The sequence below is a fragment of the Chlamydotis macqueenii genome, chromosome 4 (assembly GCF_036417535.1).
Source record: "Chlamydotis macqueenii isolate bChlMac1 chromosome 4, bChlMac1.mat, whole genome shotgun sequence".
NCBI lineage: Eukaryota > Metazoa > Chordata > Aves > Otidiformes > Otididae > Chlamydotis > Chlamydotis macqueenii.
In genome coordinates this window covers 59601421-59619328 of record NC_141559.1, presented here as the reverse complement: position 1 = coordinate 59619328, position 17908 = coordinate 59601421, and the positions used below count along the sequence as shown (strand labels likewise).

The 17908-nt window shown below is 39.6% G+C and overlaps 1 protein-coding gene across 3 annotated transcripts in view; it reads left to right on the top strand.

Moving 5' to 3' along the window:
* The window catches only part of KLF3 (KLF transcription factor 3), a 29195-nt gene extending 12435 nt beyond the window's left edge, over positions 1 to 16760 (top strand). The window contains exons 3-7 of one of the 3 annotated variants that reach the window (XR_015258371.1): positions 5793 to 6285; positions 6740 to 6890; positions 11350 to 11510; positions 12698 to 14463; positions 14548 to 16760. Coding sequence is in view for 2 of the 3 variants with exons in the window: in XM_086746174.1 (XP_086602300.1) it covers positions 5793 to 6285; positions 6740 to 6890; positions 11350 to 11510; positions 12698 to 12879 (987 nt within the window). In the remaining variant the exon portion in view is untranslated. Of the gene's footprint in view, positions 1 to 3622; positions 3714 to 5792; positions 6286 to 6739; positions 6891 to 11349; positions 11511 to 12697 lie in introns of all 3 variants that reach the window. The other 2 variants (XM_086746175.1, XM_086746174.1) reach the window with 2 other exon arrangements.
* Positions 16761 to 17908: the final 1148 nt, after the last annotated feature.

The window sequence follows — 17908 nt, the reverse complement described above, 5'->3', positions numbered from 1 at the left end:
AAGTTTCCTTCCTGTTTTATTTAAAATGTAGAATAATTGTCATCAATTTAAATGTGTCTGTAAGCAGTCTGATTTCTTCAGTGCTATTAATAACACTTTTTGAGAGTTAAGTTTATATGCATTTTAAAATTACAGTTTGACTTTCACGGAGTTTATTTTCTTGAGAGCAATGATAGGAAAATAACTGATCTATCACTGAGGATGTAAGTATGACAAATTCTAATATTTGGGTCAAGAAAGAACCTTAGTATTGGCCAGTCTGTTTGTCATTTCAATTACAATTATTGAATAACCTTATTAAGATTTGTGGTGATTAGCTGCGATTATTTGAGGATATCTAATGGTGTCCGTCAAAGGCAGAAAATGAGCCACTTTTACAATGAAAGTGTCAGTACATGAGTAACAGAAGATCACTGCAGAGACACTGCAGGCTGTCTTTTGTATGCATCTGCCTTCATCTCCCAAGGAAAGTCCTGCAGTGGCTTGGGATGATGCGCATGAGAGACACAAGATCCTGCCCCAGACAGCTGTGTGCTTCTGCGAAATGGACAGGGTCAGTCCCTCAGCAGGCTGACCAGAAGAGGAGTAAGCAGTCTTCCCAGACCAGCAGATGAAGGAAAAACTTCAGTGGAAAGAACAAGGGAGCATTTCTGAGCCAAGTGCATTTCAAGACAGTAGTTCCAAATGTTGTTTTTTCTATACCATGTGCTCCTTGCAGAGGTGTGGTACCTTCCATGTGTTGGACCTCCAGAGTCATCTTGGGTGTTCTTATAACTCAGTGTCATCACTCTGACCAGCCATTAGACTACACAGAGCATTTTACCAAATCTTTCCTTTTTGTATTGTGTAATGCAGAAAAAAGAAAATAAAAAAAAAACAAACAGGAAAAGAAAAGCAGAAAGTCCAGAGGAAAGGACATTTTTTGAGTGAGATTCCCCTCATGGAGATTACTCTGGTTTCTCTCGGGCTGAGAAGCGTGCAGGTTTCAGTTTCTGTACACGCAAAGGCTGTTTAGCCCCAAGCCCTGGAGGTCCTGGCTTCCCCACCACTTCTTGGCCTTGCAGCTTCCTTGGAGCCATGCCACCACGGCTGTCCAGCAGAAACTGCTCTGGAAACACCTCTAAAGGGAGAAACCGTGGTACAGGGAGAACATAGGAACAGATAGCAGCCACTGAGTCTGTTACGTTTTCTTGACCTTCTTTTGAGAAGGTAGAAGGAAAGAAAAACTGGTAGTGTGGTGATCTGGAGGTGCTGACCATAGCATTGAGTTCACTGCTGCAGCCGCAGTTCACTGTAGGCTGACATAGCTCAGAATTCGTAATACAGGATTTATTTGTATTGTATCTGTCATCCTGATGGTATCACGGGAGGCCAACCTAAGTGAAGCCCCTTAGGAATTATTCATTTTTTTACCTGAACATGCACTGTCCATAGGTATAAAGTCTGTCTTTAAAAAATGCCATTAGTTGGGGTGGGAGAAGGAAACAAATTATGGTTCTGGCACCACTATATTTCAGGGTGTGTGGCTGAAAGGATTAACTATACTTCTCAGATGACTGAAGCTCGCACCCACAGTATTTCATCACTCTACCGACAGCTCATGCTATTTACTGAATTGAATTATTGAACACATTTTATGATAGTGCTTAATGAACAAAGTCATCTGAATCCTACCTAAATATTTGCTGCAAGGACTTTTTAAACATTCGGACAAATACCAGTTACCCTGTAGTGAAAGAAGTTGCTTTTTTGTGTGTTACCATCTGTCTTTGAATTGAAATAGTCGGTTTTTCTCTGCCCTTCCATCAGTCCCAAAGCCACTTGTCTCACCCGTTTTTAAAGATAGCTGTGTGCTACATAACGGATTGAGGTCTTAAGTAGTGTATTGGAATCCAATCCAAATTCCACGTGGTGAGAATGCTTTTTCGTGTATTAGCTACTGTTTGGATTAAATCCTGTTCATCCTTGTACCTGATACTGATTTGACAAATAGTCTAAGCAAGCAGGTTCTTCACCTGTTTCTGTTTTTCTGAGAAGCTGACTAAGCTTTTAAAGTTAAAATTCATAGGATTATGTAGTTTATAAAATACTTGGTGAGTTGCTTCAAAATCTGTTTGCTTGTACAACAAAGATGATGTTTCACTGTGGCAGTATCACAAAATTTAGCAGATTGTGTCAGATTAGTGCTTCATAATGTCCCCTTGTGGGAGCAGCAGTCTTCTGAGTGGTGACAGGTGTGCTTTTGACACATTAGGCCAGTCTTTATTCTTTATAGATAGTCAAGAGGAATAGCATGGTGATTCTTTCTCCTTTTGGATTTACCGATTTAATTGTCTGAGCTACATGGATATGACTGAAAAATATTAGAAGTTCCTTTGATTTATTTTCTAGTTTCTTTGTGGCTTCAGTGCTCTGGGTTTTATTATGGACAAACAGCAAGGAAAGGTAAACAAATTGCTTTTTAAGGCCCAAAGAGGGAAAGTGATGATATCGAACATAAAAAAAGAGCTAGATGGAGACTGTAGAGGAATATATGTTTAAATACAATCCTGCATCTTTGTAGTGATCTACTGTAGTGGTACACTATTCTGCACAGGGAAGTTTGGGAAAGGAGAATTTACAGGAAAGTGGGAATACAGGGTTTTTATTTTAATCCAAGTCAGACCAAACTCCTATGCACATTGTTAATTCCCACAGTAGAAATACAAAGAAAATATATCAGATTAAACATTTTAGGCAAACAGAGCAATGATACCTAATTTTCTGTTGTTCTACCAGAATACTTTGTGTAAGTTCTAGGACAGGTGGGAAGAAACTGCTCTTGGAGGCTATGAGGTACACTCCTGCTTTCTGCAGTTGGTGGCATTTAGAAAGTCAGGCAGTGGTAGTTGGGCTTTTTTTTGTTGTTGTTTGCTATTGTTAATGCTCCTTGTTTGCAGAGAGAGACCGTGAAGTCTTCCTTACTCTCCCATCCCATATCCACCAAGGCGTACTGTCCGCTTCACTGGCAAAGAAGGGGAAAGCAACGTACCAAATTTGAAAGCAGTGGTTCATACCAACCTAATGGCAATTGCTGTGTCCCAGAGAGCAAGAAACTTTGCTATGCTGAAAGATACAGGAAGTTTAACTTTAGGACCAGGAGATAGATCCGAGCGTAACTTACTCCAAACTGACAGGGTTTCAGCCACACTTCATTGATAGTGTTTTCCACCAAATAGTGTCTGATTGACAGTAGACATGCTACTTTTGAGTGTCCTAGCATCCTTCTCATCTTTTTCACCCTTTTTGTTCCTAACGCAGATAATTTGTCACACCACATTTTTCTATCACAACTTTATCTGCAGTTCAGATAGAAATGTAGCAACTAAAATCTCAGAAAGAAGAAAAGTTTCAAAAAATGGTTCTGCTTCCCCAAACTGCCAGAAAAGTAGCTGATGTAAATCTGTGCCAGCTTAATTACAACAGTGAAAACCTTCTATGCAAAATAATGCAAGGCATATGGGGTAAAATGCCAAGTCCCTAAAAATAATAACTTTAAAAAAAATAATTATTTTTTTCCTAATTCTTGGAAAGTATTTCTTGCATATCTAAATGTATTTTACTTAACTTTTCCTGTTTGCAGTTCTCTGCGCAACTTTTGAATAGTTGGATATTTTTTCAGCACACACACCTGGTATAACTTGTAGAGTTCAAAGAGGATAACTGTTTATCTAGTAAGATTACAGCTTGGAGGTGCTTCATTCTTTAACAGACTTGTTGACCGAAAACATCTCCTAAGATTTAAATTGCATAGTTTTTTTCCTTTCTAGTACGCTTGCAGTGAAAGGAGTGTTTGTAGGTAGTGACGACGTGATCACGTCTGACAAACCTGTAAATGCTGCGATGCGTAGTGGGGGAACCTTTACAGTGTGTTGCAGCTGAGTAGACTTTGTGTGGTAAACCAGTAACAGCAGTTTTAACAGAAGTACTTAATATCTCTTACACGTTTAAATGTTGTATTTTTGCCTATGCCCATAACTTGGTCAGATTTAGTAGATACTAAATACTGTTAAATATTCAACTCTTATCAATATTCAGTGGCTTTAATAACTTAGAATGCAAGTCATTTCGTCATTTGGCTCAGCAGTGGTGGCAAATCTGTAGAACTTGTTTTAGCCAGCAGTGGTTGCAATAATGGCATTTTAATAGAATTCTGAGAAACCAATTACTATCGAAGATGAACACTTTAATAGGTTGAATTTGTAAGAATAGTCATAAAGAGAATAAATAAAGTTTCAGAGGTTTAATACAATATTTACTGTTTGAAGATTAATCACCATTTTTGTATGCTGCCTTATTCAAGTATATTATGGAATAGGTGACTCAGCTTTGTTGTTTCTCATCACAGTGCAATGAATGCAGCAGGAAAATGTAATAGTGTCTAAACTTACTGTTTCAAACAATAACTGAGAAGAAGAAAAATACATTTTTATCATTTTGCAAAAATACTTTTAGTTAACATAGGCATTTAAAATCAAGTAACGGTCCCTCATAGGGAAGACAGGTAAGAAACCAGGAATATATATTACTAGAAGTTTTCACTCCAAGAAAAAATAATTGAAATGTCATGGAAATGAATGTATAAAAATACAGTAGTTTTATACATTTAATCTGTTTTATTTTCTACCATTCTGAACATTTTTTTCATCCCTGTCATCAAAGTATTTTTGATGCCAAATAATTCAGCAGTTTTTTAAAATTAGTGTGAAACTGTTTAGCCTTAATGTGAAACTTTAATTACCTAGAATTGAAAGATTTTATCTTCATTTTTTATTTCAAAAAATTTACAACATCTAAGGGCTAAACAACTGTGAGGATTGCATTTTATATGTCTGTCTGCTATGTTAGAGCATCACATCTGTTTCCATTTTGAGTCATCTGTTAGTAAACAACCTCAATTTTCAGCACTTTTTAAATGCAAAATTGATCTGGATAGTTGTTTAATGCTTCTATACTCTGCAATTAATGTTAATACCACTTTATTTGTAAAAATTATTTCCACTGAAATGTGGAGATCATCACGTAGGTCAAGATTGCTTCGAGGTTTATATCGTCTTGTAATGAGAGCTGCTAGCTACCACTAACAGGAATATTCTTCCAACACACTAAATGTTTATCCTTGTACTAGTTTTCCAAAATCAGACTGGCTAGTTAGCTGCTCTGTTTCTCAAAGAAAAACAAAGTTTAGAATTTACCTTTTGCACTCTTGAGTTTCTCACCCATTGCTTATATAGTTCAGCTGTATTTTTTTTTTTATTGCTTGTAGAATTCAGATACATAGTTCCTTGCTTTAGTGATGATTGTTTCCCAATTACTTAAGCAGTTGATTGAGACCCATACTTACTTTTCTAAGGCCATTTTGGCTCCCCTCTTGCTTGACTTCATGTTCTTCGGTATACAGTTATATGCTGGGCATAGCACCATGGGTCCCGGTCAGTTAATTAATGTGCAGCTTACTATACAAAAAGCTATTTTTAAGGGAAAAAAAGAGTTGAATAAGCCTTGAGGATTTGTTTTCATCATCTGTTTTACATTGCTTCTGAAACAGTGAATCAGTACTTGAATAACTTCCTTTGTGTGAAACCTTAGGCTTTATTTAATTCACTTTTATTTAGAAAGTACATTAAAGTGCTTTTTTGAAACTTTTTCATTTTGCCTCAGTTCCATTAGCCACCTTTCTTTTTCAGCAGTAATTGTTTGTGTTATGATTTATTATTTAATTTTCTTTGTTTTTTTTCCATTCCTTCTGACAGTCATACCCGTCCAATTACATGGACCAAATGAAGCCAAACAAATACAGTGTAATTTATTCTACACCAAGTATGTTGCACAACAAATTCTACTCAAATCCTGAAGGACTATCAAATGGAATCCAGATGGAGCCAGTAGACCTTACGGTGAACAAACGGAGCTCACCACCTTCAACTGGAAGTTCTCCTTCTCCCCTAAAATTTCAAACTGCACATAGGAGAACTTCACCGGGATTGACTCTGTCCTCACCTAGCTCACCTCTCAGTAAATTCACACCATCACCCCCAGGAGTACAGCCTATCTCCATGCCAATAACAATCCCACCGGTAATGGCTGCTCTTTCACGCCACGGACTGAGAAGCCCTGGAATACTCCCGGTTATACAGCCTGTTGTGGTCCAGCCAGTTCCTTTTATGTATGCTCCCCATCTTCAGCAGCCCATCATGGTGTCCACAGTTCTTGCAGATGAGATGGAAACTCCAAGTAGCATGCAAGGTTGGTGTTGTCAGAGTTTCTTTTTTATGCCCTCTCATCCTGGGAAAATAACTCCAGCCACCTCTTTGAGTGTTTTTGGTGTTTTAGGAAATGGAGCATAATTCCTGTTCTTCTAAAATATGCGGGCATAGAATTTACTATAAATACTTTACCAGACTTACCAAGGTCATATTCTGTTCTGATTTATACCTGCATAGAGCTGTTCATCAACTGAGATTTGGACTGATAAAAACGTTGGACTGATGAAAATGAATAGAGTTGTTTTGAGTCATAGTTCATCAAGAGATAGACTAAAACTGCAATATTTTGTGTTTTAGCATAAATTGTTGCACTAAATATAGCACTAGGGGATTTATTTTGTTTTAACTATAGATTTTTACATATATTTTTTGTTTCCATAACTCCTCCACATTGTTGATTTATTGCCGTCCCTCTCCTACCCTCCCCCATACAGTGCCTGTCATTGAGTCTTATGAGAAGCCTACGCTGAAGAAAACAATCAAAGTAGAGCCAGGAAGTGAACCATCGAAGACCGACTTCTATCCTGAACAAATGTCACCTCCAATGATGACCTCATTGTCTCCCCAGCAAGTAATGTTGCAAGAGTAAGTAGCTAACAGTAGCCCTAAGATCAGCAGAAGAATAAAATGCCGTTCATTGCAGCACTTACTGCTTTTGAGGGAGGGAGCATCGCATCCTTCCCCTCCACTGCCACTGTGAGATGTGATTTCAACTTTTTTTTTTCACACTTTAGCAGCACACTCCTTTAGCAGGAGTTGATAGGTATTTATACATCACAACCACACAGATCTGCTATTTATATAATGCATTTCTAAAGTAATGCTCATCCCAGTCCTACAGCTAATTGAAAGTAAGACTCCCAATAAGCCATTGATGCCTCTTTATGTAAAACTAGTGGCGAACTGGAAAAACACCGTAAAGGTCTTTCATCCTGATTTCTGTATTTATATTATTACCAAAAATATCTTTCTTTAAAGATACTCTTGAGACTTTCTTTTCTTGGACAACCTTTTTGTCTCTTAAGAAGTTTTGGCTACTCAGTGGAGGAAAACTCCTTGGGTTTACAAGTTTTGTATATATCCAATGAAATTCCATGTTTACCTGAGGCCATTGTTCTGTGGGTGGTTTTTTTGACAGCTCAACTAGTTCCTGAAGCTGGCTCTCCTCCCCAGCCACTTGTTTCCACTCCAGTACCAACTCATTGGTACAACTGTTACTGGGGCCACTGGATCACAGATCTAATTGGGTTTAAAACAGTCATGTTTGCAGAAGGCAGAGCAAGGGTTAGAAAGAACAAGTGAGGTCTGAGGCAAAACCCGTTCCATTTCCCGTTTTCCTAAGGAAAATTCTGTCAACTTACCAAAATCACGGAATGGCCCGGAGCTGGCTCATCCTTCAGCAGGCAGTGCTCTAGGCAGGTATGCAGGCTGCAGGCGTGGCTTTGCAGGAGCTGAAGGTGGGAACTGAGCTGGGCTCACGGTACATGACCTCAGAATCCATTTCTGCCTTTTCTTCCTGCTTTCTGTCACGCTCCAAGTGGCTGTATGAGACCTCAAGTCCTAGAGGGGGGAAAAAGGGCTCCAAGCCAGACTCCCAAACCAATGTTTATGTCCAGAGTGATTCAGAAAGAGAGAGGAAAGCATGGGACTGGCAGTCTTCTGTATTTCCTTCAGCAGGCAGCCTCTGGGCACCCCTCCCCATTTTCAAATCTCTGACCAGCATAGATGCAGGTTCCACACTGCAGGCTCTTTGCAATTAAGTGTAACTGACATTTAAATCAGTACTTCCACCATTTCTGCCTTCTTGGGCACAATGACAAGAGTTGACTAGTTGCCAGCTAGCTTTCATAATATAGTTTCATAAATAAACAGTGTCCTTTTTATTTAAAAATAACCATATATGTTTTATTACAATAAACGTATAATAAAATAGTAAGCATCAGTGTTTACTAGGTGGTTACTTATCTCCATAATGGACCTACCACACACAGGAGTCAGGTCTGTATGAACTTGGAACCAACTTCTGCTAGGTCAGGGCTATCAAATGGTGCAGTTTACTTTTGTTTTTTTTGTTAGGCCTCTTTAACAAGAGCAAACCAGTAAGTGCTGTTCCTGGCTGATACCACACCCTTCCTCCAGGGCTGAGACTTCTGCAGACTTGTCACCTGCATTAGTGATTTGCATTAATTATTTCCCAATGAGACCAGTTTCCACAGGAAACCCATCCGCTGAGCAAAGAATATGAAATTCAATATAACACGTAGGTAGCGTTGTTAAAAAACATTTTAATAGTCCGTGTTTCCAAAGCATCTCCTCTGCTTGCCCATGCAGAGTATTGTGTTTATGGGGTTCCTGTCCTCACATCGCAATGGCTTTATCACTTCTTAGCTGTCCTGTAGAGCTTCAGTTCTTGTTTGTTCCTAAAGCCAGCCCTTTTGAGTTCACATTCTGCTGTATCTGCAACAAGAAGTTTGAAAAATCTAGGTTTTATCTTTCTATCGTTTAAAAAAATACATAGACAAATCACACAAGTTACAAGATGAGACACCTAGACCTTTATAAAATTGCCCATTGTCTCACAGCTTCATCAGCCTCTCTCTGTATTATGAGCTACAGCTATGCAGTGATTTTGTAGTCATTTTTCATAGATTTCCAACTGCCCAGAGTGTGCTGTTCAGACACATAAGCTACAGTAGTGGGGCATAGAGAACTCTGTCTCACTTGTGATTGATTTTGCTTTAGCGTTAGTTTTTGGCATACGCATTACAGATATAATGCTGGTGGCATTTCCATAGGGATTGCTGGACTTTCTAGCATGTCTCATAATTCACATAACTATGCAGTTACTTCTGAAATCAAACTAGAGGTAATAATCTTTGACCAAATACAAGAAGCCTCATTAACATTGTATTCTTGCAAGTGCAGTCATCCAAGTCTAACTCATACTGCCAACATAGTGTGGTCTGTTCATAAAGAAGGAGAAAAAGTTGTCGATACTGTAACATGATTTTTGGAAGATGCTCTTATCTTAAAGTGTGACACTCAGATGGTTGGACTTACGTGAATTTGTATCTGATTGTGTAAGACAGAATGAAAAAATCAGGGCTGTGCTTTCATTATTGGCACTGACTTAATATTTACCTCTGATTTTTGACACCACCTTAGCCATTTTTCAAAACTGACACACCCTATCTGATTATTGATAACATTCTGTAGTCTTGACAGCCTCCTTTCTTCTAAAGGGAAAAGGAGACAGAGACAAATCCTCAGTGTTTTATTTACACGATCTTAGGCTGAAAACCACCGCAAATGGTGTACAACCAATATCTTTTTTCTCCCTTTTTCTAGATGTTACCATGTTCAGGACTAGCCTCTGTATACGGAGATTTAAACCAAGTTCATTTGCTGTCCTAAGCCAGAACTTCTCCAAAAAGAGTAGTATGCAACAGCGTTAAAACTGAGCATTGCTTCAGAGCAGCATTTCCAGCATTTCATTCGAAGCTAAAAGCCTGCCTTTCTTATTTAAGAGTATGTACATCTGTGTCTGACATCACCATCTGGGGTTTCCTGCCATTACAATATTTTTAGCTAGATTTAATGTATACTTAAAGAGTACACCACTCCACAGTCACAGAAACACCCAAGAAAGAGAATTTGGCTCCCAATTTCAAGCTTGTGACTCTAGTAACAGAATGAATAACAGAATGAAACTTGGTAATTTCCATCCTTCTGCTGTGGAGAGTAATAATTTTTTTTTCTTGTTAATCCACACAAAAGATGTTCTTTGCTGTGCCTGATAAGTCTGTTTGTTTGTTTGTTTTAACCAAAGGACCTTTAGCATATTCCCTTTATTTTGCTGAGAAGTAGGTATTCAGCATTTCTGAAAGCTGGGACCTAAACTAACTTGGTTTAAGTAACTCATATGACCTGGTGTTATAAAACGTCATTTGATCAGTAAAGAAATGTGAAATACGGTAACAGAGAAAAGGGTACTAGAAACCTTGTTTCTGTCACATGGAGGAGCTAGTTTTACAAACAAGGAATGCTAATATCTGCACATTATATATAAAGTTTCAGTTAAACACTAAAAAATATATTAAAAGCACCGATACAGATCTGCTGACGGGTTGAAAAATGCAACTTTGTGAGATTGCAAGATTTGTAATACTGCCGAGCTGTTTGAAGAACATATTTCTTTCCTTTTCTAATATTGACTTCGGAGAAATAATCAAGGTTTTCCCCAGTTCTACAGTAGAGGTGTTGTTCAAACCTAAATATCCACAGTCAATGACACCTTCAAGGAAGCTCAATGTGTTTTCATATGTGTGAATGTTTAGATTTTTATTTGTCATAAAAGTCCTTATGTAGTTAGTGCGTGTCTTACCTGCACTGTACCTGTGGGCTTCAAAAGCAAAAAGTGGTGTTTATGAAGGTGGAGGGACAACTTCAAACATCCTGTGGGTGTGCCACACAGGCTAAACTCTACTTTTAGGAGATGACGTCAGCAGTGTAGGGAGGCCGCACCCTCCTGCCAGCACCAAACAGGAAATTCTTAATTACTCTCTAAAGGAGTGGCTGGAACAATAAAGATTTGAGTTCTGCTTTGAAACCCTAAAGATACAATTTCTTTTGTAATATGGAATAGCTGTTTCCAATTACAAGCAAATTAGTTACATTTGAAGGAAGAAGAAAAATTGTGAACAAATGCAAGATGAGTTCACTATGAACTCAGAGTCTGAGAAACCTGAGTTTGACTGAAAAACAGGAATTTGAAGGGGGGGGTTCCTTCGTAAGTTTTAAAAAAAGCTAGGGAGTAGTAAAAATGGCTACATCACACCACAGAATGAGTAAACATTTAAAAATATTACTGCTACCATACATGAAATTTGCTAAACCCTCTTGAATTTTTCGACATGCATGTAATGCTGTTCTTTCTGCCAAGAGACAAAGTGGTAGTGAATAAAGGGCTCTGTCATAAATCATATTAGTTGAGGTTTGCTCTGCTAAATTTTTTTCATTTTTAACATTCAGTTTGACTTCACAGGAATCACCCGTCAGTTATAGTTCAGCCAGGAAAGAGACCTTTACCTGTGGAATCTCCAGACACACAAAGAAAACGCAGGATACATCGATGTGATTATGAAGGCTGCAACAAGGTCTACACTAAAAGCTCCCATCTTAAAGCTCACAGAAGAACCCATACAGGTTTGAGCATTGCTATGCTTTTCTTTCATTAAGTCTGTGGTAAAATAGTAGACTAAGCTTTAGTTTGTGCTAATGGCCAGGTAACCACAGATGTAAATAACAAAATTACAAAATATTAAAAAAAAAAAAAATTCGATTGGGCATTGTTCTGAATACAGTTACAGGCTGAACCAGAGGATGTGGCAGGAAAAACCCACAAGAAGAGACTGTAAGCCAAAGCAGGACCATGATATATGCTGGTATACTTTACATTCACTGACTCTTCACTCATTTTCTGTCCAGTTGCTTGCAGATTACTCATTCTGCACACCCTGTAAACACCAAAGCAGTTGAAATTGCACTACCTCACCTCTTACATCACTGTTAAATTTGACTGAGGCTGCTATGGGAGTAGCCCACTTGCAAAAGTCTGGACTGTGTGCCAAGTACAAGCACATCTGCTTCAAGTGGACATGCTAACCACTGGTCCGATAGTGCTCTTTTCTGAGTGAGTGTTCCAGTAGACATCCCCATCTCCGTTCTTCACAGAAATGTTCATCTTGGCATGCTGAACAAATATATGTACATCCAAGGTTTTTACAAAGATACGGGACACTTCTATGTAAAATGGAGCCCAGTTCATGTCTGTCTTGCATCTCTACACAAGCCAGCCCTTTCCCTGTTGAACAGCACAATGGTGTTAAGGAGAAGGGAGGATCACATATTAGAAAGTAATGATTAAGAGAGATTTTAAGTTGAGCTAGTTGCGACAGTGGTACCAGTTACTTATGCTACGGTAACTTTTAAGAGGTCGCAGCAAGATTTCTACCTGCTGTGGTGAACGGTAGCGCCAGTCCTTTCCCTCAGCTAATATAGAATATGAGGTCCTGGTTTTGAAAATACTTGAACAGGTGCTTAAACCTTCACACTTCTGGGCTTGATGAGACAAAGCAAGTGCTAATAGGGCAGCGGGAGGAACAGCGAGACAATAAAAACATAAGTTGTGGCAGGAAACAATTTTTTGATCTGTTAACTTCAACTGCACAGTTTCTAGCGCAGAATACTCTGCAGCCCAGTGCTGTTCGGAGGCTTTTTGAGTAAGCATTAGAGTACTTGCTGAAATTTGACAAGGCAAGAGGATAAATCTGTCAGATATTTAACTGATGTGTTTGTGTCTTAAATCCCCGCTTCTGTGTTTCTTCTTCCAGGTGAAAAACCGTACAAATGCACTTGGGAGGGATGCACGTGGAAGTTTGCTCGTTCTGATGAACTAACGCGGCATTTCCGCAAGCATACAGGAATCAAACCTTTTCAGTGCCCAGACTGTGATCGTAGCTTTTCACGTTCGGACCATCTTGCTCTTCACAGAAAACGCCACATGCTAGTCTGAATGTCTTCTGTCCCTGACTCCTGTCATACTTCTTTTTTTTTTTTTTTTTTTCCACACATGCATTTTAATTTGGATTCAGCTGGTCTGAATCTCTGAGTTTATACCATTAAAAGCTTACATATGGTCAGTAACAGATGTTATCTAACCCTTCTATGTCCTTGCCACGGGTCAGACCTAAAGAATGTGAACACTTTTTTTTTTTTTCTCCTCTGGGGGATGCTAAGCAAACCCTTTCTGCGGGCAGTATGTTTAATGTATTCTGTTGTGAGTAAGGGAGTTTGTAAACTAACAGCTTTTGTTGGTTTCTTTATATAATCAAGCCAGCATATACTGATAAAGTAGTAAATGTTACCAAATATCCAAAATGCTAGTCCTTGCCAGAGACTTCTATTTATGTGCCCTGTAAGGGATACACTCTCACTTTATGCTCAACAATGCAATGAATGGACTCTCCCAGCCATGATGATTCCTGCAATATGGTTAATACAACAGTTGTAGAAAGGCACCTGATTCAGATACCCCTCTGCCCCCACAGCGAATAACAGTGTAGAAATAAATCTAAGCAATATAATTACTTTACAGAAAGATTGAGTCACAGTATCATTTACCCCAGATAGGAAGACAAATTGGCAAGAATTGGTCTATATGTTGTGCGTCTAAACATATGTCCTCTGTCCTCTGTATTATAGTGTAGTATATATCCTTGTTTTTATTGCATAATGCCCTGGTGGATTTGTTAAATGAAGACCTTGTGTGACACTGTATGTCTGGTTTCTGTGCAAGTGTATGGATGGAACACACGGTACTCTCCTATGACGTGGCATTAAATGATATTCATAGAAACCTACCACACCTCATTTCAGGGATATAAAGTGTCCCTCTACAATCACTCCCGTACATTTCCTCTGCTCTAAATTGCTGTACCTCTGAAGATAGCAATCGTTACGTTCAAAATGCTCTGAACTGTATTGTTGAGAGTGAGTGCCACTTTAATACACTACAGTATTTAAAATTACTAATCCACAATATTTTAATTAGAAGACTGCATCAGCTATGAAGCATTTCTGATGAGAAACTGAGTCATGTATCTGTTTTGGATAAAAACATATACCAGATCATCCATTTGATAACTCTCGTTTGCAGCTCTGGTAGTCTCTCAACGCCAGGTAGACTGAGCTTTCCCATGGATTTGTCTACTGCATTACAATATCACATCAGCAAGTCTTAGCTCCCGTGTCAGTTAGCAAACACAGCTCAATAGGTGAAATAAACTGGATGCAAGCAACTTGCAGCTGACCCTAGAAATTTTCCTGTCTCTGGAAGCCTGCTGAAGGAAGATTTGTGTCTTACTAACTGGCAAATTTTGTGGCACTGCAAGGAAACAGGATGTGTTTCTCTCGGCTCTCGTGCACCGTTGCGTTTTTCTTTTTTCCTCAATGTAAGGTGAACACCATTCCCTGCAATTTAAACATACTCAAGTCAGATTTTTGTTTCTCTTGGAAAAACCCCGTGGAAAATGGAGGGGTGAGGGGAAGAGGATTTCATAAAACTCTCCAGGAGGAGGCAGGTGGTGTCCATCTGCAGGTGGGTATGGTTGAGCTTATGGAGCAGGTAGGGTATGCTTCTACATCCTGTGGAGTCTGATGGCAAACTGAAATAATCTTGCAGATCCAAGAGTCTGAGTGCAAGGAGCCTTCCCTTGGTGACAAGAGTTTACCACGTTCTGCTGATATCCACGTACTCATAGAATTAGAGAAGTGGAGGCCCTGTACGTGGAGAAAAACGCTCCTACAGCAGTGCTGTGAAGTACAAAATGTTGTTCCAGTTGTGTAATAAATCTTAGATGGGGGTGTATGGAACTGGCAATTTTATTTAAGGAATAGAGCCCTGAAAGTGTGCTTTACAAAGGGGGGAACAAAGACCTGCAAAGCGGGGCTGGGAGCATTGCTGCAGAGCTTTTGTGAGGAAGATCCATATGCTGTGTTAACAGCCTCACCACTTAGCCAGGACTGAGGGAAGTGATGCCCCATCTGTCTTCTTGTAAGTGGCCCTTTGCTTGTCTGTGGAGCTGAAAAACCTGGGAGATGAATCAGTCTTGTTTCAGTAGGCCAGTTTCTTACTAACATTGAGGAACTTGCAGGGAAAAGAATGATATTAATGAGCAGCTGTTCTAGAGTGGGGATTTTTGTTGGGGTTTTTTTTTCAAATTTTCAGTGGTAGCAATATTGTGTGAAGTCAGGATTGGCCTCTTTCCTTTTTAATGGTTTTAATGGCAGTTCTATAAATGCCAATATGTCACTGAGCAGGCTGTGTGGAACCCCTATAGCATCAGTCACAAATCTACAGACATTTAGTATCCTGGGATGAAAACAATTGTCCATTATATTACAGGGGGGGGAAAAAGCAGATTAGTTCCTGTAAAAATAAGCAACTTAATGGCAACTGGTTGAATTTTTAGCTTCACAAATACAAATGCGTAATATTTGGGATGTTTAAGGAACATTTATTTCCAGTGCTCTGTTTCCCTTTGAAGGCTTTCACAAATTGTTTTCTTTAATATTTTCCTTTTTTAAAAAATCAGAAATCTAAAATCAAGTACTCTAAAAGCAGAACTTCTTTGTAACTAAGAGTTACTTTGGAGAATTTAATCTCGGTTACTTACTGTGTTCATTTATTAGCCTATGTACCTTTTTCCTGAAAATATTTATGCTAATGGTAGGGACAAATACAGCGGAGATTCAATAGACCTTTAAAATGTCTTTATCCATGTGCCTTGTGATTTAGGACAATAGAAATTTATTAAATATAAATATTTGAGATTATTTCATGTAAATGCCTTGCTTATAGGATTTTTCACTTGTGTCTGAGGTGTCTTCATGGGATGTCAAGAAAAGTGACAAATACACTTTCAGATGAAAATGTGAATTTACATCTTAAGTGGCTCATTGATTAATTTTAGCAAACTTTGATTTGAGGGGTATCTTGTAATTTTTGAATATACACAACTAGATACTTTTTAAAGCCAGTCCTTCCATCTTTGCCCTAAAGAGAAGCCAGTTTAGACATAAAGATAGAAAACCCTAATCTTGCAGAACATGTATATTTTAAAACCCCACTTTTTTCCCCCTGGCAGTATTGCGCTGTGCAGTGTGTAACAGGTAATACTGTTATACCAAAATGTGCCTGTTTAAGCCATTTGGTTATAATAAATTACCAGTTTCTAAGACAATCGCAAAAGCTAAGCAGGTGTTTCTGTGTGTGGGTTTATTTGAATACACACCGCCATTCTGCAGTGGTATTTCTAATGCCATGTCTTGTCCAAATACATCGTTGTCTCTGTCAAGGTTAGCAACATGTAGATAATACAAATCCTTTCTATAAAAAATTACAAAACATTTTGCGTATCTTGAGAGGGCTAAACCAGTTTTCATTGTATTTTACAGATATTAGCACTTTTGAAAATGTACTTCAAATATTAGAGGGTCAAAATACTCTTTCTGCTTAGCATCTCTCACCTGCAAATATAGCAGAGATGTTATATTTACTTTAATACTTTATAAACTATGCAGAATTTTTTTAATAAAATGTAATATATTTCATAAGCTAGTAAGACTGAATGGGTCTTATTATAATTAAAGGTTTCTAGCGTGCATTACTATAACTTGCAAATACAGAAACATTTTGGTAATCTTTTCTTACTAAAGATGTGAATGTTTAATGTACTTTCACTGTTTCTACTTTGGTAGTCCAACGGGAATTCAGTAATGACATTTTGTCATGTCAAGCTGTGAACACGAGTTTGTACTGTACAGTCCTCAGACTATGTTTAGTATCCAATGCGTATGTATCAGAATTGTGAATAAAACTCTCGGAGTATTGTTTGTGGTCATGCCCTCACGCACCGTACGACAAAGAGCAATGACACGGTAGAAGGGCTGGGGTATGCCCAGGGATCCCTTGGGGGCTCCCTTGCGCTGCTGGGGTTTTGGATGCCCCTTCTTCAGTGCCCATGGACGCCTCCCGTGTGTGCCCGTCCCGCACACGACCGGGGCAGGAGCAGGCAGGGCAGGAGCACGAGGCACTGCCTGCGCTGCCTGTAGGCCCCTGCACCACTCCTCGCTCCTGTGCTCAGGGGGAGCTGTGCGCTCAGAGGCCAACTCACAAAAGTAACTCGCAAACTCACTCGCTTCTGATCAGGGCATTCTACTTAGTCCATTGGCAAGTCTGGAGCCCCAAACGTGGGAGCTTGCATTTTTTATCGCTCACAAAACGGCTAGCTGGGCCTGCTCCTTTAGCCCTGCCCTTCCCCACAGCCCTTTCCCAGGCCGAGGTGCCAGAGCGGGCAGCGCAGAAGCAGACGGCCAACGCGTCGATGTGCAGGGAGTCTGCTCGCGTCGGCACACCCGCTGGCTTCGCTGAGAGAGCATGATGTGCAGAGCTGACAAAGAACTTTTTTTTTATTTCTTCAAACCTTTTCAGATGTGGGCCCAGTTGAGTTCACTGTGCACCTCTCAACGTTTCCCATTTCCACTGAGCCAATGGCATTGGGCTGCTGGTCTGTTGCTGCCTGGGACCCAGCAGATCAGCCCAGTGAGCCCCAACGCTATGCCACGGTGACGCAGAGATGAGACACTAAAATAAAACCCTGCAAACAGAATGTGAGAAAATGACCGGCTTGTATTTCTTGGCGTACTGCTTGAAAGTAAGGATTGCTCATTGCAAAGCAGGAGTCAGTGCTCACATCATGTTGTTGATGTAGAAGGGCCGTTTGTTAGCGAACCAGTCAGGATCTTCTCTACAGCCTGCTTGGCAGAAGGGTCGGACGGCGTGGGGCACTCGTAGCCAGGAGCAGTGGCTTATCCAGACCTGTCCTCTCTAGCCCACACACCCCTGCAAGAGGCTTCTGCTGCATTCGCTGGGCTGACATAATTCACTATTTCGGTTTTCCAAAGAGGCAAAAATGTGTTGTAGGCATTCTAGCATACACGATGATGTATGCTAGATGGCTCTAGCACGAGCCATCATGTTC